Genomic DNA, 20,784 nt, shown 5'->3' with positions numbered 1-20,784 from the left:
TCGCGTAAGGCTGCTCGTTTTGTGGAAACGATTTTCTGGAAGTATCGACGAAACACACGGGACCTAGACCAGACGAAACGAAACGAAACGAAACGAGACGTGACGAGACGAGACGAGACGGGCGGGACACGAGACGGGATGCGATTAAACACGGCCCGGCACAAATACGATGACTCTACGATTCTTTGTTATTCATGATATTCCGGCGAACACGCCGCTTTCCGTGCTATAGTTGCCGTGACGTCATTAGTCTTCCATTGTATTCGATGACACGCTTCTAAACCGAGCCTCGATATATGGAATTATTGTTGCCTCGTGAGCCGCGACCAAGTTCTCTACTACCGATCCCGAAAAACGCGATAACAACGGAATATTTTCCACGGGATATCGTCTGCAGATCCGCCATCTTAACGCAGCTGGCGATTCTCTAAAAAAAGTGATAAACAGTCTGCAGATCTTCACACAAAATCAAAAAATTGTCTTCTTCGATCCTGAGAAGCGGAGGCTCAATAAAAATGTAAAATGTAGTAACAACAATTGCATAGTAGAGCAAGAAGGTAAGAGAAACGAAGCACTACTCTAAGTATACACTAAAATTCGACGGTACAAAAGCGTTTGATTAAAAATTCCGTTAATCCTTCTGATCGACGGTTAAAAATCCGAGAGAGAAAATCAACGTTCGCGGAAACCCGTCGAAAATCGCGAAGTTCCGTCAAAGTTCGAGGCGCATTGGCGTAGGAGGGCGGGGTGTGTTCGGTCCCACGCCGCTGAGAGATCTTCCAGGAACCCTGTGGCCACCGGGTGGAACTTTCAACAGACCTAAGCGGAGTCCAGTGAAAATTGACGAATACATAGCACAGGGGAAGAGATATAGACAGGCGTTTTTTTTTCGCTCGGGAAACGCTCACGAGTTAGCGGTGGACGCCCGTGTGTTGTGGACTCTGTTCATTCCGTTGACTTTATTCGCTTTGTTCACTCTGTTCACTCGGCTGGTCAGTATCGCGGCACGCTAAAAGGAAATCGCAGGGACGTGCGAAAATTTGCAGCTCGGGGAACCACGGAACGGGCGCGTCGCTCTCCGAAGAGGCTTCTCTCTCTCTCTCTCTCTCTCTCTCTCTCTCTTCTATAGCTATCCTTCATCCTCTATCCTCCGTCCTATCTTCCCCCGGAGGAGCTCCGCACCCGGCGAGATGCAATCGAACCGCAGACTTCTTTCATTTAAGGAGCGCGATCGATGACGCGATGCGCTTCAAACACGCGCAAGTGTGCGTCGTATTCTCCCGGCATGTACACCCGCGTAGATATTGTACGTATACGTATGCACACGGACCTCCTCCGTCTCTCCTACCACCGTCGTCGCATCAATCGTTTTAAGACGGCCGTTTCTCTAGTTTCGCGTATCGACGAGCCGCTCCCCGGCTACGCCCCCGAAAACGCCGAACGCGGACCCCGATTCCCGTAAACAGCCTGCAAAATTGTTGCAAAATTGGCTAAAGGAAGCCCGACAAATATCGCACAGTTGCGTCTTCTTCGTAGCCAAGTCAAATCTCCTTTTTAACACGTTCGTCGCCGCGTCACCCATATGTGGGTGACGGAATTATTTGTGCAGGTTTCAAAATGAATTTTTACGTTGATATATTCATTGTACTAAACTTGAGTAGGATCTGTAACATGCAGAAAAGTTGGCGGATTACTCAGTATCATACATTTAATTTTTTGCAATTTTTATTTCATTAAATAACTTACTTTGATTTTATGATTTTATCATTGTTAATTTCTGCGCAGAGGATGACACGCTACGTAGATTTTAAAACATTCACAACAGTCATAAATTCGCAATATAGAGGTGTACGTAACGATTTTAATACCATGGGTCAAAATGGACCCGGCACCCGCCGTCGAAGCGTTGAGAAAGCTTACATCATTGATCTTATCTAACATAGCGTGTTTTTATAGAATTTTTAATACGGGTACAGTCTTTAAAATATTAATTTTTCTATTGTTACGTTACAATAGAATTGGAACATCAGACTGATGCTTCTAGTCCCTAAAGTCGTGGTAGCCATAACAGTTTAATTACATTTACAAAAGTAACAAAACATCAGAACTTATTTTTCCCCAGCAGAACACTTTGATGCGATCCATTCATTTTCTAAATTGATAAACTCCAGAAAATGGAAGAGAATATTGATGAAGTAGTATACATTTATTATTAAAAATTCTTTCAATTTTAATTTTTTAATTTCAACTCTCAGAATTTGCAGGAATATATTGGATGGAAGCGAAAGTTCCTAACGTTTTTAAATTAAAACTCAAAGTTAAAATTAAAATATTTATGTATAGCTTTACTCAATAATATGACAAGCTACCTCAAAAAATGGCGAAAAGTAATAGAACAGAATGGAAAATACGTAATCGAATAAATCTATGAATCTTAATTTTATCTTTGAATTTTAATTCAACTTTCGTTCCAACCTAACACAGTTTGTCCCCCACCGGTGAACCCTTGGCCTGTGGAATTCCGACGGAATAACTAATTTAGAATTCGTTCCAATGATATCTCGCTTATTTTAAATCGCGATCGTGTTCCTCGAGGCAGTCCCTTTCCCAGAAATTCTCACTCGGATCGATAGCCTTGAGGATCTGTCATTGCTGCGACGGACCTCTGAATAGAGTATTGTTATCTACGCTAAATTGTATTCGGGGCTTAGGTATCGCCGCGCGCCGAACATTGTCGCACGTATACCTAAGCCGAATATTCCTCCGGGTCTGTAATGTTTATCCTGGCGGTTTATCGTTCTTATTGATCAATGGATATTCCGAGGCGTTCATAAACCATCTTTACAATCCCTTCTTCTTACCCTTCTTATTTGAACAATGTATTTTATTGTATTTAGAAGTGTACATAAGATGCAACTCCGTACATTAACATCGTACTATAATTAACAAGTAACAATACAAAAATATAATAATATGCATAAAATGTGTCTATCTAATATGCATTAACCCCTTATAGTAACAAACTTGTAAATACCTTTCAAACTTGTAACCAATTTATATAAATTAATGTAAGTACTCGACCGACCAATATCCCATTGTAAATAGCTTGTATATCTACAAACTGTATCGGTATATCCTTGAACAAAGCCTCGAATGCCTTAACAAAAAAGAAACTTGCAATCTGATAACAAGAGAAGTGTCCTACAATTCTCACTACTATAATTTTCCTGTATGGAAGAGAATCTTTCCGACAGTGAAATAAATTTTGTCGGGGTAGGTTGGAGGTGGCCGCGCCCCTGCACATTCCCGGGTGGCTACGCCACTGGTTGGGCCTTGTACACAGGGCCCACATGGAGCAGTGAAAAGGATAAGGCTCTCAAGGGTCTCATGCTCGCCGATCCGAGCGACGCCTTCTTCTCCAGGTAACCCACGTCTCAATTCTTTCGCAAACCTATCCCCGACGTGTCCGGATCAGTTGCAGAAAACTACAAAGGCTGCAGGACCAGATGTTTCCGACTGCCAAAAACCGAGACACACGGGGGACAGCTAAAATGAATCGGTTTCCGTCCTCGCTCTCGCGTTTCAATCGATATCGGGAAAAGCCTAGATGCCGAGCGCACAATGCACCGACCATATTTCATCTTTTTTTTTCCGTCGCCGACAACGAGAACGCGATTTAAACGATCGGAAACGAAACGTTTGGGAACAATGAAAATTCTCGTTTCCTCGGGATTGTCTAAGAACTACAGGGCGAAAGTTTCAAGCTTTCCGTTTGCCACAGCTTTTAACCTTCGTTGTTGACATTGGCATTGACCTTGCGCGAGTAAGTTGCGCTTTTGCGCCGGCCCCGAACAATGTTGAACCTCCCGGCGGTTGTTGATTTTTCTACAATGCTGAATCTTACCTGGTTGATTTGTCACTGCCAGGTTGCGAGGCAGGGTGCTAATACGTGAAAAACGATGCTAATTTGGGAAACCACGTGGAAAGGTTCCTGAGAAGAAACTGTGGAGGTAAGACTGTGGGAATAAGCCCGCAGGCAATGGAATATTTGAACGATGGCCGGAGACCCTGAGAGAATAACGCGAGTCGATTATATTGCGACACACAATAACTTTAGGGATTACGTCGATAAGCCCCTTGTCCACCCTAGTCTCGCAGGATTTAGGCAGGATAAAGGCTGGTTCATCGATCGACTACATTCCCCACCAGATGGAACCTCGAACAACTTCCTAGAAATCCAACAATCTCATTGGTCGTCGCCTTAAGATCAACTTCCATTGAAAACATTTTGTCCAACAAATTTAAGGAAAGCTAATCTAGAAATACAGTTTTGTACCTCGTATCAGAGAGTATTATAACTCTAGTATCATTTACACTAATTTGTATGATAATTTTGTATAAATCATAGACGGTGTAATGCCGTTTGAATGACTCAACACTCTGGCGGAAAATTTGAATTGGTTGTTCTAGAGGAAAAGGAAGTTTCGCCTAGATCTGCCATCGAATTTGTTACTGAGATGCTGTATTATTAATATTTCTAATTGTTGTGATCCAGTAATCGTTTATTTACTTGTACGTTATATTTATTTCGCATTTACAGCGATTTAATTGATAATTTCGTATAGACCATAAACTGTATGATGCCGTTTAAATGTCCCGACAATGTGGCGGCAAATTTGAATCGTTCAATCTAAGAGAACAGGAAGCTTCGCGCAGATCTGCTATTGTCCTCATTAACGAAACATTATATTGTTAATATTTTTAATTTTTGTGATACAGTAGTCGTTTATTCACTTGTACATTATATTTATTTCACAATACCGAATGTAATTTTAAATAGAAAATCAAAGCATATACGTCAATCAAAAATTTCCTGTACAGTTTGATTTTACCTACAAGCACAAGTATAACGATGTAAATAAAGGTAAACTAAATAATTGCATTTGTTAATAATAATCTGAAACTACTTTATCCGACATAATGATTTTGTCATTATATGAGAATCGAGGCGCCACCTGTGCCTCGCGCATGGCGTTGTCTGCTTTTTCTATCATGAAGGCATGAACGAAACGCCGCAAAAGTGTTTCTGCACGTAGCGTTGACTAAAAGTGCTGTATTAAAACCGCGAATGTTCAATGTGAGTCGCGAATCAGTGTTCCGTGTACTATGTATTACTTAGACGTTTCTCTGTTAGTACATTCAATCTCTTTTAAGATATTTGTCCGCGCACGCACAACCTAACCTAAAAACCCGAGGACAGTCGATATATATAGGTTAAATCGAGAGCAAACGTTTCCGAGGAATCGTGAAAAATCACTCGATCTGATAAAATACGAAATAAAAAACGACTCGTTATCAATCATTACCGACATCACTATCGTTCACCATTGATCAGTATAAGTTTCGTAACATTACGAAACAGTTTTTCAGTTGCTCTCTCATTTGTTTTTTCGATAGTTTACGTAAACGGTTGCGATTCTAATTTTAGTGTCCATTGAGAAAATAGGCGGTGAAATTGTCGAGAAGTATTGCCACACGTTTGCGTGTCAGTATGTTGTAATACATCTTATACTTACATCATTTTTCTTTATTGTTTCCAGAGAGCTGCCACATTGTCCTAACCGTGAAATATCGAAAGTATTCTTGAAGAAGAACATCTTGCAATCTGTAAGGCAGTTGTTTGGGGAACAAGGAACCAAGAGTGCCATCGATATTCTAAAGTTCGAACCGGAGAGCTGCAGATTTGTCTTACGGTGCACAGATGACTGTTATGTACGCCTAAGGGCAGCCTTGACTCTAGCAGAAAAGTACGAAGAGGAGCAATGCATCTATAGGGTTCATCGCGCTTCTGCGAATTTACTATCGTTCTCTGCGGACAGCAGAAACTACCAGCACTGATTTATAGAGACGTTGTAATCCTTAGTGCCTTTTGTTCCAAGGAACCATTGTTAACTTTTTGTACGCTTCTATCTTTCGATCAACTATGCCAGTAACTCATAAGGAAGGGAAAGACACTATTATATTCGCATCCAAAGAGGATCATGCGACACCCAGCAAGATAGACCTCCCAGAACCAGAACCAAGTCCTGGTCTGATCTTGCCTAATGGAGAAATCAATTGGAATTGTCCCTGTCTCGGTGGCATGGCTACAGGACCATGCGGATTAGAGTTTAGGGAAGCCTTCTCGTGTTTCCACTACTCGGCCGCTGATCCAAAAGGCTCGGACTGCTACGAAGCATTCAAAACTATGCAGGTATGCATGCAACAATACCCAGCACTATACGGAAGCAAAGAAGCGAACTTAGATTTCGATGATGCGGAAGAAGAGGAGGCAAGCAAAGATACCAAGAGTATCAGTAAACACTCTGGTGGCCAAGAGCAGCTAGAATCGCAAAGGGACGAAAGGTCGGAGCCTGCTAGTACAAAAGTAGATATAGGACGGACTAATGTTAATTGAACGATCGCCCCATCATGCTATGAAATCGACCGTCGGTGATGCGATCGCGTTGAATGGCAACCTAGAGCAAATTTCTATTGGGACTTAACGGTATATAGGCTATTTGCAGTTCTCACAATGGATAGATTGTGTGGAATACTATGTTTGAAGGAAATAAAGTATTCATAAATATCGTTCCGCTGATATTTACAGTTCCTTACCTTTCGCGGAACGGAGATCGCCTTATCGACGACAGACGGAGTTCCTTTCGCCATTTGCGTTTCGTTTGAAAAGCAAAACGGATTGCGCCGAGCGTGCAACGAATACATTTGAATTTTATAGTCCGTCGCCTTCGCCGGCTGCGCGGGTATCTCGCATTGTATGATTAAAGATAACGGGCGAAACGTTCACAGACTTACCTATCAACCCTTGTTTAAGCGCCTTCTGACGCATCATTCCCAAAGATAAGTTTTTGTCCGTTCCGGGAACATGTTCCATGTTTGACACGTTCGAACAAGTCGAACAATATTATAGTCAGAAATCGGCTGGGCGAATGAATAATTACACTGTGTAACGAAAATTTTGCGTTTCGATGACTAATAGATTATCGTGAGTCCTGGAGCGCCATATTTGAAACCGGAAGTCATTCTACATTGCGAAATTTAGTTTGGGAAATGCTGTAGATCCGAAAATTCGAAGATTCTAGAATCTCAAGACCTAAGATTAAAAAATTCTAGGAAATAAACTATGTAATAAACCGTGTTATTATAAACAATCGAGTAAATGAAACTCCCTGAAACTTGGAACCGAGTGAAACTCGACTGTTTCTTTCGAATAGAAACAAATTGAATCTTGAAAAACGGAATGTATGGAACTGGAACGACATTCAGATTTAATAAAACGCAGAAAAAAAGTTCAGAATCGACAATGTTACCGGTTACTGTGTGTTTCGAACAAAAACAAACTAAACGCTAAAAATCGAAAGAAATCACGTCGAGAAACAATTTCCAGATTCAAGTCCCGCGCATTAATTTTTTGACAACGTACTATCGCTAACGAAACGCAAAAGAAGTTACTCACCGTTAGACAGTGTTATTGGATACCTGTTCCGTTGGTAGAAAGGCGGTGTGACGTCAATCTCGTTGAAATTCCATCGGGGGGGGGGGGGGGGGGGGATCACTGAGACAGATAACGAGTTCGTCGTGCTGTTTGTTGTCCGGTTTTTGACACTTTGTAATCGCGCGACCCGCTGCTCCGCCGCGTTCGTCGAGCTGCTTGACGTCACTGCCGTTCGATGGCGGTAACTACAGGGAAGATGTCGCCGTGACGTCAACAACGGGAGACACTCCTCCCACTCCTCACCGTTCAGCCAGAGCCGGGATTCCGTGTATACAAGCTCTCCGAACGCCCCCCACCATTTTCCGAGCGGGCCGCGGTCGTTTACCACCACTACCATTGTAGCCTCTCGGCGCACTACCACCACGCTAACCTCTCACCCGTCGTCATCGTCATCGCCATCGCACCATGAGTTTGGCGTTCGTCGTTCGTTTCACACGGATAGTGGAAGAAGGATGCGGTTTCGTCCCGGGATGTTAGCATCGCGAGACCATCTCGGCTACAACGTGTACAGTGTGTGTCGCGTGTGAACGAAATAGTGTGTGTGCGACGATACCTCGATAACGAATCCGAGTTAAACGAGCAAAAGCACAGAACAGAAACGAGCTAGAGAGAAAGAGAGACAGAGGGACAATTAAGACTGTGTGTGAGAGAGAGGATCGTCGGGACGATTCCTGTGCACGCTGGATACGTTCCTTGGCAGTGACCGAGAGTGTTCCGGGGTGTAGTGCAGTCTGAAAACGGGAACAGTGTCGTCTTCAGGATCGTGCCCTGCGTTATCATGGAGCCGTCGAGGAAGGAGAAGAAACACAAGGAGAAAAGAAGGTGAGTGGTTCGTTCAGTGAAGACCGTATGGGACGTTAGGCTTCGTACACACATCGTCAATCGCTTGTTAGAGCTTGCTAGATCCGCGACCTATCACGCTGGTATCGTGGACAAGTGTCTTAGATCTCGTCAAATGAATTCAGTGTGTCACGCGTGAGAGTGCGCGCGCGCGCGCGCGCGTATGTCACACCGTGCGTAGAAGTGAGAGAGAGTACGTATTTGACGCAATTGCGTTTCCTCCGATTTTACTTTTCTCTCTTGCTTTACAATGGCTCTCTCGCGGTCTCTTTTTCTGTCGCGATTCCGTTCGGTTCGTTTGTTCATAATTCTTTTCTGTTTGTGTGTTTGTATTACGAGTTTCGAGTTAGTGCGGGGGAGAGAGAAAGAGAGAAGTAGGAAAAGTTTTCGAGATTATTCATTGGTTGATGGATTTGGGCAGCCACGTTAGTGTTTGGTAAAACCGGTGGCCGAGCGAAGGGGTAGGACCGTTGGGCGGGGGACCGATTTCTCTTTTCTTCCTTTTGAACCGACCGCCATTTGGAGCCGCACGCACGCACACACGAATTATTTACACATTGGATGCTCGATCCCCGTTATTACCATCGACACATACGTCCTCGCGATACCGACGCGAGCTCCTTTGGAATCGTTCCGGCCTATGGCCAGAGAGCGAGCGCGACTCTGTGGCGGTTTATTTGAATTGTTTATCGTTAGAATCGCGCGACGGTAACAGTAAATGCTTTGTTTCACTTTGGAAAATAATTAGACTGCTTTCGTTTGAATTTTCTGCGGTTTTATGACTCTACTGCGGACCGAGGATTTTATGACTTTATGACGAAAACGAGCAGGCACAATTTATAATGAATAGGAGGATTAACCGTTAACGGTCTAGAGGTATTTCAAGGTTTCTTACCGCTGGGTCCAAGCTATTTTTCATGTGAAGACAAAAGCATTTTTCGCGATGAAAGCATTTGACCTGATAATATTTGGACTTTTATTTCGTGGAAGAATAGCCATACGGTTTATGAATTTTTTTGTTATGGTATCGCGAACGAGTTTCCAGAATTCACCACGTGGAGCACCTGTGCCGTACCAGCGTCGCTACACTATCCTATGTAAACATTGGTTTGTATCCGTGGCTATTATTAAATCTTTCTTTGAGCAATGATGACGCATTACTAAATAACACTTGATTGAATGTAAATATTACGGTGTCGTAAATTGAAATAAAGTTTGTGAATTGAAGGGTGAGTGAACAATTTATAACATTCAATGGCAATTTATAAAGATACAGAACAGAGATACAGTTATAAAGGTACAGAATATTCAAACTCGTTTTTCCGGAAGTCATTATTTTCGGGTTATGTTGTTTTTATAGAAAGTATTCTATACGTTCAAAACATCCATTCATTGACTAATCCCTCATAAATCCATTCTTACATTTTCAAGAATCGTAAAGTCATAAATTTGAAATTCTATTTACGACGGGTCAGTGATTCATTTTTAATATTTTAAACCTAAATTTATATTTTTAACTAAATATTTTAAACCGACTATATTTTTAACTAAATATTTTAAACCCAGAATTATATTTTTAACTAAATATTTTAAACCGAGAAATATATTTTTAACTGAATATTTTCAACCGAGAATTATATTTTTTACTGAATATTTTAAACCGACTTTATATTTTTAACTGAATATTTTAAACCGAGAATTATATTTTGTACTGAAAATTTTAAACCGACTTTATATTTTTAACTGAATATTTTAAACCGAGAATTATATTTTGTACTGAAAATTTTAAACGGAAAGTTATATTTTCAACTGAATATTTTAAACCGACTTTATATTTTTAACTAAATATTTTAAACCGACTTTATATTTTTAACTAAATATTTTAAACCGAGAATTATATTTTGTACTGAACATTTTAAACGGAAAGTTATATTTTCAACTGAATATTTTAAACCGACTTTATATTTTTAACTAAATATTTTAAACCGAAAATTATATTTTTAACTGAATATTTTAGCCTGAAAACGACAAAATACATGCCGATTGAATCAAGTAACCTTCTTTTTTTCGACGTCAGTCGAACAATGAAAGCATTCGTTCGTAACCTGTATAGTACTCGTGACAATAGAAACTCCTGCCTCACGTGCAGTATTACAAATACTTCCAATTGTCGTGTAAATACATAGTAATTGTCGACAAACGAACTGTGTACCAATACAAACCACAAACTTTGTTTTGATTCGCGCGCCGTAATACTTCAAAAAACGCGGAAGCCATTGCGTATTCTTAACCTTGTTATTGTTGTGATTTTACTTTCTTTGGTTTCCGGGTGTTTCGTAGTAAACGCAAATGCGTGTAAACACGTTCAGTACGGTGCGGTCGACATTCGCAGGCGGTTAGAATCGATGGAAACATCGAACGACGCCATAACCTAAAAAAACTGTTGGAGACGCTGAAAGCGATCGCTTTCGATCGGAATTTTTTTTCCCCCGTGGCCATGCGTGTTGACTCTCCCGGCTTGGAAAGTTGTGCGTGCACGATAAACGTTTCTTTGTCTAATGTAAAAATAGTCCCGCGTTCTTTTCTCGGAACCATTGAAATTCAGATAAATCGGGAGCGCTGCTGTCACGCGCTCAGTATATGTTAATTTCCAGCTGACGACGCATAATCGCAGAAACTAGTGTGCGATAAAGCGTCGACGGCGGCATGTTACCCTGTGTCGAATTTTGCCACGTATTTTTACGGCTGTGTTTCGACCAGTGTTTTCCTTGCTTCTTCGTTTGTTGTGGGTTTTTGAAGTGAATCCTATTGACGACTTGCTGTGGGGATGTAATAGCGATGGACGATCACGAATAGTGTTGAACGTGACGGAGAATTGTTTGGTAGTGTTCCTGTGGCGCGAAGAATTTCAACCATGGTTTTAACCGTGCCTAGGTTAGTATGACTGATTCTGTTTTAATGTGATTGTTTACGTCCATGTAATATACATAGATAAATGGTCAGATAAAAGATACTATGATTAAAATATTCAAAAATTTAGAGATTTACAAACTTTTAAAATTCAAGAATTTGGCCATTCAAAAATTCAAACGTTCAAAAACTCGAATATTTTTTAATTCAGTCACTGGACGATTCAAGAATATTAAAAGAATATTAATTAAAATTCAAGAATTTGGTCATTCAAAAATTCAAACATTCAAAAACTCGAATATTTTTAAATTCAAAAACTGGACGATTTAAGAATATTAATTAAAATTCAAGAATTTGGTCATTCAAAAATTCAAACATTCAAAAACTGGACGATTTAAGAATATTAAAAGAATATTAATTAAAATCCAAGAATTTGGTCATTCAAAAATTCAAACATTCAAAAACTGGACGATTTAAGAATATTAAAAGAATATTAATTAAAATCCAAGAATTTGGTCATTCAAAATTCAAACATTCAAAAACTGGACGATTTAAGAATATTAAAAGAATATTAATTAAAATCCCAGAATTTGGTCACTCAAAAATTCAAACATTCAAAAACTCGAATATTTTTAAATTCAGTAACTGGACGATTTAAGAATATTAATTAGAATTCAAGAATTTGGCCATTAAAAAATTCAAACATTCAAAAACTCGAATATTTTTAAATTCAAAAACTGGACGATTTGAGAATATTAAAAGTTGAACATTCGAGAACTCGACGATTTAGGAATATTAAAATTCGTTCAAAAATTCAAAAAATCGAGAAGGCGAAAATTCAGACGTTAAAAATTTTTTGTCCGTTTTTCTGGTAAAACGAGTGTTAAATCTGGTACACTCCCCAAGATAAAAGACCGTTAAAAACACGTTCCTTTAGGCTTTATTTTTGGCTTGCTCCATTTCGGAGTAAATCCACTCTCCGAAAAACACCGGTCGCCATTAAGAACGCGGCGGCGTGTAGCATCGTGTAACGCGGTTACATGATTGACAATGGTCCGCGCAAAAAGCAACAGTTATTTCTACATATCTCGATGTTGGTGACTCTCGCGAAGAATCTCGTGGAATATTTCTATCGCGGGATGTGTCCGCAATGAAATATCGTCCTGTTGACTGTGTTACGGTAATCTGTAATCACCGCGTGGCGGTGGACTTCATATTACAACGTTCTAGGTATTATAATACTCGCGAGGAGAGAACGAGGGGGAACTCTCTCTGCTCCGGGCGATACCTCGATGTTTTCCTTGCTCGGTGGCAAGCGTGTCCACAACACACATTGACGGACGCGTTCACAAATACAGTCAGTCCCGTAATTAATGGCACGCACTTTAACTTAGAATAACTTTTTTGTAAATGCACCAAACAAGTTTTTCTGCCAAGTTAGATTAGTTTACTCCTGTAATTAAAATTTTTCAAAAATAGCGTTGTCTGAATTACAAAAAAAAAAAAAAAAATAAAAGTTGCTTTTCACAGCTTTTTTATTTGGGCTTGTAACGAAAATTTAACAAATGTGTTTTGTAGATTCGTATAACTTATATCGATAAGTTATAAATGGTGAATTGTTTGGTACATTTGTAGAAAATTTATTGTGTGCCATTAATTATGAGACTGACTGTACTTTTACAAATACGTTCGAAAATGTACGTTCCCAAATACGTTCACAGATACGTTCGTAACACACATAACGTGCACGCCGACCGAATAACGACGCAATGGCCTTCTGGAAACTTTCTTTTCCAAACTACACCCGTACCGGCCATTATCTGCTTGTTTACGGGGTTTCGAAGCTATGGCCCTAATAGCTTTTCCCGATTGCCCTATCGCAGTGAACGACTCGGGCCAACGCATCGTGGAATCTCTCTCATCCGAACTCTACCATCAGAATTAACCGACGCACTGCAGTATTTATTTGGTTGTTTGTTTGCTATCAGCGTATCTATCTTCTCTTCTGCTGATTAGCCAGGTTTTGTTTGTGTGTTATTATATTCTATATAATTCTTCTTGTCTTATTTGTGTTTGTGTATACTATTTTGAGAACTCGGTCTTTAATATTTTCTTCAACTTCTGCACGAGGGACAAACTATTCTTGAATTTATTAATTGGTAGATCCTTTATTCTTGAATTCATTAATTGTCACCCCCTTTTTGACATAAATCCGTAAAATTCGCGGTCTAGTTATTACTATTATATAAATTATACCGTTTTATAAATTTATACCGAGGCAGTAATTAGGTTTGAAATTATGAAACAGAATGGAATTGCTGCAGTTGGTCTGGCTTAAGGCGGACATTGTCACTTGCGCGATAAGGACCATATGCGATACGGAGGAATAGCGTTCGTCGAACACATATCCGTTTCCGATGCTAGCGGTTTGCTTCTGGTAACCCAGAACTTCCAATCTCAATCCGTTGTGTCGAACAAAAAGGCTTGTCCTGTTTTGCAATTAACTCGGAAACTAAAAGAACAGAGAAACAATCTTTACAATTTTTTCCGTCGTTCTAAATCTCCTGGAAGAAAGAGAAAATGTATATTGCATACATAAAAAAATAAAAAATTGTTGTATTAACTCAAAAAATAACAGATTATCTTCAATATAGCCTACGGTTTTTTAAAAAATAATTTTGAGAAAACGGTGACCGTTGAAAGCAAGAATATTTTTCTCGCTGAAAGAAATCAACTTTAAACATTTATAAAAATTCAACAAATTAAGATATCAAGAAAAAGCGTACGCTACATTGAAGATAATCTATTTTTGTTTAAGTTAAACAATTTTTTTTTCTCCAGCCACTTTTACCGCTGGCTACAAGCTTCCAAGGTTTTTCTGAACATGGAGTTAGATAATGTTATACAACTCCGCCATTTTGTAATTTTATTTAATGAAAAAAATATGGAAACAAAGCTGGAATGTTGCTTAAGGTTCTCTAAAAAAATCTTTTTTTTTGCAGTATGTTTATATGCGAAAAAAAATGTTAAAAAGTCCCTTAAAAACACAAAGTATACTTGTTTCCTCCGGATTTCCATATTCGCATAAAATTGCAATATAAACCACGGAAATTTCACGATCGGAATGATCCAGCCCTGCAGGTCCCCTAATCTACCGACAATATGTCCGAGATAAGACTAATGAAACGGTTGTAGACAGTCTAATAAAATCGTTTATTGTGATGTCAGACCGTCGTACGTGGATGTTGTAGCGTCCACCCGAAGACGGTTACAGGGACTTTTTATAGCGTAGTTCTGCTTAGTCATTTGCAAGACCAGGATTCCCGGAATCGAGACAATTAAGAGCCACGCGAAACATCTGCGGATAAGATAGGTGCACGCGGAGCGCCGCTGGATCTCGATCGCTTAACGACCGATTAAAAACTAACGATATCCGCTGTTCTCTGCGGTCATCGTTGTCGTTGTCGTCATCTTATGGCCGTCTGTCGAAACGTCAGCTTATTCGAGGGGGAAGATCCGATAACGAGCTGTGCGCTGCCTATTGTGTATTATACTGATTGTGAGAGAGCTTCCACCCCACTCTTCCCCTTATCTGATCGTTAGTGCCACCATTTGTTTCCCGAGAGTCGCAGCAATTTATTAAATTTGACAGTATTCGGTTCCATTTAATGTACAGCGGCTTCAAAAAGTGTCTGAACAACACGGTTCAAAATTTTTGGAAAGTTTGCTTATATTTGGACTGTTGTAATTAATTTATAGCTCGAAGCATCTACTTTTGTATACCATTATTCATTTGCTGTGAACGTGTCCGAGAAATGTTTGAAGTTTCCATATTTACCACTTTCGATATGAATGTCTTGCCTACTGCTGGAAGATTATTACATCGAGGCGTAATTTATAATTTACTAAAATTTTTGAATCCTCCGATTGCCCGAGTTTTAGATTTTTGATTATTTAAATCGGAGACGAAGTAGAAAGTTGTGAAGGAAAATGTGGAATAAAGTTGATTTGTCTTTCCCTGTGCAATATACGAAATCCGATTGGTTATCGATCACGTTCGTGACTATCATAATCAAACCTATATTCTTTTCGATCAACTATCTTCTCGATTCTGCACAGTATTATCTTTCAGTTGTTCACATTGGGTTTCGAATATGCTCTGCCCTTGCCCCCACGCGTCGGTCTCGCGTGTCGCCACAAAAATGGCATCAAGGATGCACCGGGCGGCGCATCTCAAACATTTATGAGCACCGTTACCTCGATCATTTCGTGGACGACTTCGTTCACCACACGTATAGTCGGTCTTCTTCGGGATATCGACGAACGTGCATTCTAATACATTTTCCTCCTCATTGCACATTGTTGCGAATGGGGATGCAATGCACTCCAAAAATGCACCTCTGCACTCGTAGTTCCTTCGTTTCCTACATTCTTCTGGGACGGACGAAAAGCAAAATGGATCTATTATTTCACCTAAAAAAATTAATATCTATAGCCACTTTCTTTTCTCAAATGTTACATTGCACATTTTTTTCTCACTGAAATGAATTTTTATTTTGCTCTAGTTCGTAGAACATTTGTGCGAAAAGTACCGCAATCTCATTGCAAGCCTTTGTACATGTTATAATCACATTTTATTCGTACTGTCTAAACAAATTATATTTTCATCGAACTAGAATTGCTATATCCAAGGGTTTTTAATTTTGTTCGCACAAAGTGGCTCTCCAGGTTATTCAACAATGTCGCCGCACGTTCCCGGTTCGTGTTTGCGAACGAAGCTACGTCGCATAAACACGCGAAAATGTGTTTGAATCGCAGGTCTGCCTACAGTTCGCGAAGCGGCGAATAATCGATCGAATGCACAAGCCACTTAACCTTAGCCTGATTATTCGTGGCGTATCGGAGCAACATAGCGGTCGACACGCCGATATTGTTGCGAACATCGTGTCTTTCTTTCTCTTCCGCGTGCAACGTTTTCCCGTGCGATCCCGCGTTCGCCGACGGTATCGCCTCTCCGGCCTGCCGGGCCGGCTATTTGCGCAATAAAGACGTATGAGTAACCGAGATAGTTTAGCCGATCAAGGACGGTGTCTTTGACGAACGATCGATGGGCACGTGTCAGCAGCCATCGTTTCGATATTCCCGCATCGGAGATTCTGCGGCCCGGATCCCCCACCGGCGAATTGCGAAATTTTTCGAGAGCGTGAAATCCGTCTTTTTTTTTTTGACACTTCGTATTACGGTATCAAGGTGCCTTGACTCGAATTTCGGGGAGCCTTGGACCAGTTGTCGAATCTGCGAACGGAAATGCCATTCGATTTGGTAGCAATAGGATTGTGTAATGCTTCGCGGTTTTATCCGAAAACGTCCTTCAACAATTGAAAATATTGCATCGCAACGATTGCAAGCACACTGGGAACAGTGGAAGCGTCAATCCACAAGCGTCCCTAAAAGTCAAAGAATCCGCAAACGTGTGTGGGTGCTGCAAGAAGACGATCACTATCATTCCAGCTCATTATCATTCTTGTTCGTTATCTGCATAAAATTGCCTCATCTCCATCTAAAATCGCCTCTAACAAGCCCAAGTCAACTCCAAGTCAACTCCAAGTCAACTCCAAGTCAACTCCAAGTCAACTCCAAGTCAACTCCAAGTCAACTCCAAGTCAACTCCAAGTCAACTCCAAGTCAACTCCAAGTCAACTCCAAGTCAACTCCAAGTCAACTCCAAGTCAACTCCAAGTCAACTCCAAGTCAACTCCAAGTCAACTCCAAGTCAACTCCAAGTCAACTCCAAGTCAACTCCAAGTCAACTCCAATTCAACTCCAATTCAACTCCAATTCAACTCCAATTCAACTCCAATTCAACTCCAATTCAACTCCAATTCAACTCCAATTCAACTCCAATTCAACTCCAATTCAACTCCAATTCAACTCCAAATCAACTCCAAATCTACTTCAATTCAACTCCAAATCGACTCCAAATCAACCATAAATCAATCACAATTCAACTCCAAATCAACCTCAAATCAACCTCAATTCAACCTCAAATCACCCACAAATCAGCTCCAAAACAACACAAATCAACTCCAAATCAAGCACTCATCATTCACCGACACCACAATATCAATAACCTCGCCAACTTCCCCATAGATCACCAACAGATAACCGATAGATCCGACCGTTTAACTCTCGATTACCCGTACGTCCAAGACACCTATCCCTTAACAATCCCGATCAAGCTCGACTTCCCGATCGAATAAGATGAGAAGTTCGACCATATTCTATATCGCCCGATACGTCATATCGTTATCGTGGCAGATAGTAATCGCACTCTAAGCGCGAGAGACGGTCAGGCAGTGGTTTTTCACCTCAGTATCGTTCGAACGGTAGCCGCGGCTCGGCTTTGAGATCTTCTCAATCGATTCGCGAGAGCTGCCGCCGCGTTCTCCAGGCGAGACCATCATGCGCAATAACTGGGCTGGATCTCACTGGGCACGGTTCACACTTCGGGCACACCCTCCTCAAACCATCGCCGATCCTCTAACTGATCTCAAGGATCTGGCTTTCAGCTTGACAACGAGAGCTAAATCTTCATAGACCTAGAGCTAGAGCTACAGCTAAATCTTCACAGAGCTAGAGCTAGATCTAGGGCTAAATCTTCATAGAGCTAGAATTGGAGCTAAATCTTTATAGAGCTAGAGCTAGAGCTAGAGCTAGAGCTGAAGTACTTCACGGCTTCTAAGCTTCCAGCTTCTAGCTTAGGCAACACTTCAGATAAGCTAGACCTCAAATCAGTACACAAGTCTTCATCATCGCAGGAGAGAGTCTTCAGCCAGCAGACTCCAAGTTCTGATAGCCTCCAAGTTGGGGAGACCAGTCGAGAAAAAGAGGACAGCGTTGAAGACAAGAGTCTGCGTTCCTCGGTAAAAAAGAAAGAGACTCGGAGGCAAGAGGAAGAAACAGAGTCTCGGGAGAAAAAAAGAAGAAAAATACTCGGGAAAGAGGAAGAAACAAGAGGAGACTGTGGGCACAGCGGCAGGGTCTAGAAGTGGGAGAGTGAATTCAGGACAGTTTTATTTGTCGGTTAACGGGAACAGGCGCCGCCCCGGTATAGTTCGGAGAAAGCGACGGAGAAGGGCCCGGAGAAGAAGAGGATGACGGTGCCACGTGTGCAGCCGATAGACAGCGAGCAGGGTCGTTGCTCCGATTGGTCGGCCCTCAGACGTCCCAGCTACCTCTTCGAGAATCGAACAGCTTTGCCACCTTGTAGGTTCGCTGACCAGCCCTCTGCGCAAAGGGTCGACGACGTAATGAGCATCAGAAAGCCCGCGAATCCTCAATTGGTCCCCGAGATGGCCCTTTACGACGTGTCTCTGCCTTGCGCTGAACCTGCGGTCTGCATAGAGGAATTGCCATCTTTCTGTAGCCAGTTCAAAGGTTGCAGCACTGGCCCCAGCGCCCCCAGGAGCTGCCCCGTTGACGTCGAGGATCTCGCTCTCTGCTTCGAACCGGATAAACAACAGAATAACAACAGTAATTGTATGCCGCAGAGATTCAATGCTGGCTCCAATTCTTATAGAAGGGTTAAAGTGAAGTACCCGCAGTACCCAAGTTGTTTGCCTGATAAAGGGCTCGGATTCGATGCAGTGGTTCAAGATTGTAGGGGCAACGAGTTCGAGGCTAATTGGATCGACGGAGGGTTTTGTAACGGGTGTCCTCAGAGTTTTGGGTTTTGTTCCGAGGAACAATGGCTACAGTGTCCGGCGAGCGATAGGTGTCCTCTGTTTGCCACTACTTATTCTCCGTATGCCAGGGATTCGCTGCCTCCGTGTGTTTATGAGGATTTCCGGAATGGGTTTTGGCAGTATGGGTGCAGTGAGGATGAACAGCTGCTTGAGGATTATTTGTAAGTGTTGGGGTCTTCAGGGTGCCGCGGGAGGAGGGGTATTTGGCTCTGTGGGGGACCTGGAGCTGCGAAGCCACGCCCACTAGGGCGATTTCATGTGGTGGGGGGTACTGTGTTAGGGTTGTTGGAAGGTTTAAGCTAAAATGTTGAGGATTGTACCGTAGATTTTAACAATGTTTTTGGGTTGAAAAATATTTGTTGGAAACATTTGTAATGGGTTGGTCTTAGGGTTATTATTGTTTACGGTGGATGATTAAATTATTAGAACCACTTGCATCGGTTGACGATTTTATATTGCTCATGATGACGTATAAATTGCAAATGCACGTTTGGCATGATTTTTCATACTCTCTCTTTGCGGTTCTTGTAATTTGAAACAGTGCTCCATGGAAAGCCGGAGCTGCAAAGCCACGCCCACTGAATTATGGCTTTGTGCGGAATGTTTAGGGTTGTACTGTAAATTTTGACAACCTTATTACAAGATTCTAGATTAAGATACTAGTTACAGATGAATAGATACATATATAGATCCACAGATTATTAATCTGTATATCAATTAACCTTGCACTTGATGCGATATAAAGTCTAATTCAAAGAACAAGAGATATCTGTATGGTTCTGAGTTGAGTACACAGAAAATAATTAACAGTGTGTTTATTCAATCGAAATTCTTTTCGATATCGCTTTGGATATAGCTCATAATCATCGATGGCGTAGAATGGAAAAATTATCTTCGATATTTAATCACGAGAATGTCGTTTCATTCTCGTCTGCAATGCTTTTAAACAACAGACTATTAATAGTACTTTATATATTCATTTATACTACAGGTAATGAGTAAACGTATATATAAACATAATGAATTAAAAATTGAACACACGAAAGCAAAACAAGTTACAAAACAATATTAATAAAATATTATCATATATTTAATAAAAAAGAACGTTTGCCTGCCAAGTTACAAATTAGTGTGCGAAATTCAAAATATTTCATTTACAAATTGGTACGACAAATTAAACGCATCTTTTAACGTGAAGTTGTTACGAGACTGATTTTATCAATGATTTCCTGATCCATTTATAGCTCGAAGCAGGAGGAGGCATCGATTGAGACACGAGCCACGAGTTACCTCCGATTACGTCAATTAGCGAAAGAATTCATTAACCGCGTCCACGGACCGAGAAAACGCAAACTCGTGTTCCACTCGAAGGAGACCGATGATATCGATCGCGATTTAACCGCGTCGCATTCTTACACTCTCAATTACCCCGACACCTGATTCGCTCGATCCTCCTTTCTCTTTGGATCGGTCGTGGATCCTTGCATCAATGATCAGTTGTAGGAAAAAGCAGGATTATGGGTAATTCGGACCGACAAAATTCAGAAAAAATACTAGGCATTGATGCTGGCGAAGTGGATACTAGGGAATTTTTTCTAATTTTTCAGTTGGAAAATCTAAGTATAAAAAATGAAAAATGTAAAAACGTGTAACAAGTTCTCCGAAGGGGTAGTTGTAGAAAAGCGTAGGATTATGGGTAGTTCGGACCGAAAAATTCTGAAAAAAATACTAGGC

At 41.0% G+C, this 20,784-nt stretch overlaps 4 protein-coding genes across 6 annotated transcripts in view; all 4 read left to right on the top strand.

Moving 5' to 3' along the window:
• Positions 1-4,634: 4,634 nt before the first annotated feature.
• LOC143361433 (ribonuclease P protein subunit p14-like) lies at positions 4,635-5,898 on the top strand. Of its 2 annotated transcripts, none has more exons than XR_013083449.1 (2): positions 4,635-5,137; positions 5,601-5,739. XR_013083449.1 is itself a non-coding variant. In XM_076800812.1 (2 exons), exons 1-2 carry the CDS (start codon positions 5,167-5,169, stop codon positions 5,896-5,898), a joined length of 321 nt encoding a protein of 106 aa, XP_076656927.1. In that variant the 5' UTR covers positions 5,018-5,166. The 2 variants fall into 2 exon arrangements, 1 of the variants encoding a protein (XP_076656927.1); XM_076800812.1 differs by having other exon boundaries at positions 5,018-5,189; positions 5,601-5,898.
• An 85-nt stretch (positions 5,899-5,983) lies between these two features.
• On the top strand, positions 5,984-6,630 carry LOC143361432 (mitochondrial intermembrane space import and assembly protein 40-B). Its single transcript, XM_076800811.1, has one exon. It carries the CDS (start codon positions 5,984-5,986, stop codon positions 6,455-6,457), a length of 474 nt encoding a protein of 157 aa, XP_076656926.1. The 3' UTR covers positions 6,458-6,630.
• A 1,225-nt stretch (positions 6,631-7,855) lies between these two features.
• Sima (HIF-1 transcription factor component sima) overlaps positions 7,856-20,784 on the top strand; it is a 69,231-nt gene continuing 56,302 nt past the window's right edge. The window contains exon 1 of one of the 2 annotated variants that reach the window (XM_076800807.1): positions 7,856-8,377. In XM_076800807.1, coding sequence (XP_076656922.1) covers positions 8,334-8,377 — 44 coding nt within the window. In that variant the 5' untranslated portion in view covers positions 7,856-8,333. Of the gene's footprint in view, positions 8,378-10,876; positions 11,330-20,784 lie in introns of those variants that run through there. The other variant, XM_076800809.1, reaches the window with a different exon arrangement.
• LOC143361431 (uncharacterized) lies at positions 18,032-19,275 on the top strand. Its single transcript, XM_076800810.1, has one exon. The coding sequence runs from the start codon at positions 18,460-18,462 to the stop codon at positions 19,213-19,215; it is 756 nt and encodes a 251-aa protein (XP_076656925.1). The 5' UTR covers positions 18,032-18,459; the 3' UTR covers positions 19,216-19,275.

Source organism: Halictus rubicundus, chromosome 15, assembly GCF_050948215.1.
Source record: "Halictus rubicundus isolate RS-2024b chromosome 15, iyHalRubi1_principal, whole genome shotgun sequence".
NCBI classification, from domain to species: domain Eukaryota; kingdom Metazoa; phylum Arthropoda; class Insecta; order Hymenoptera; family Halictidae; genus Halictus; species Halictus rubicundus.
Note: the sequence above shows the minus strand (reverse complement) of the source record. Positions and strands in the feature narration are given on the sequence as shown.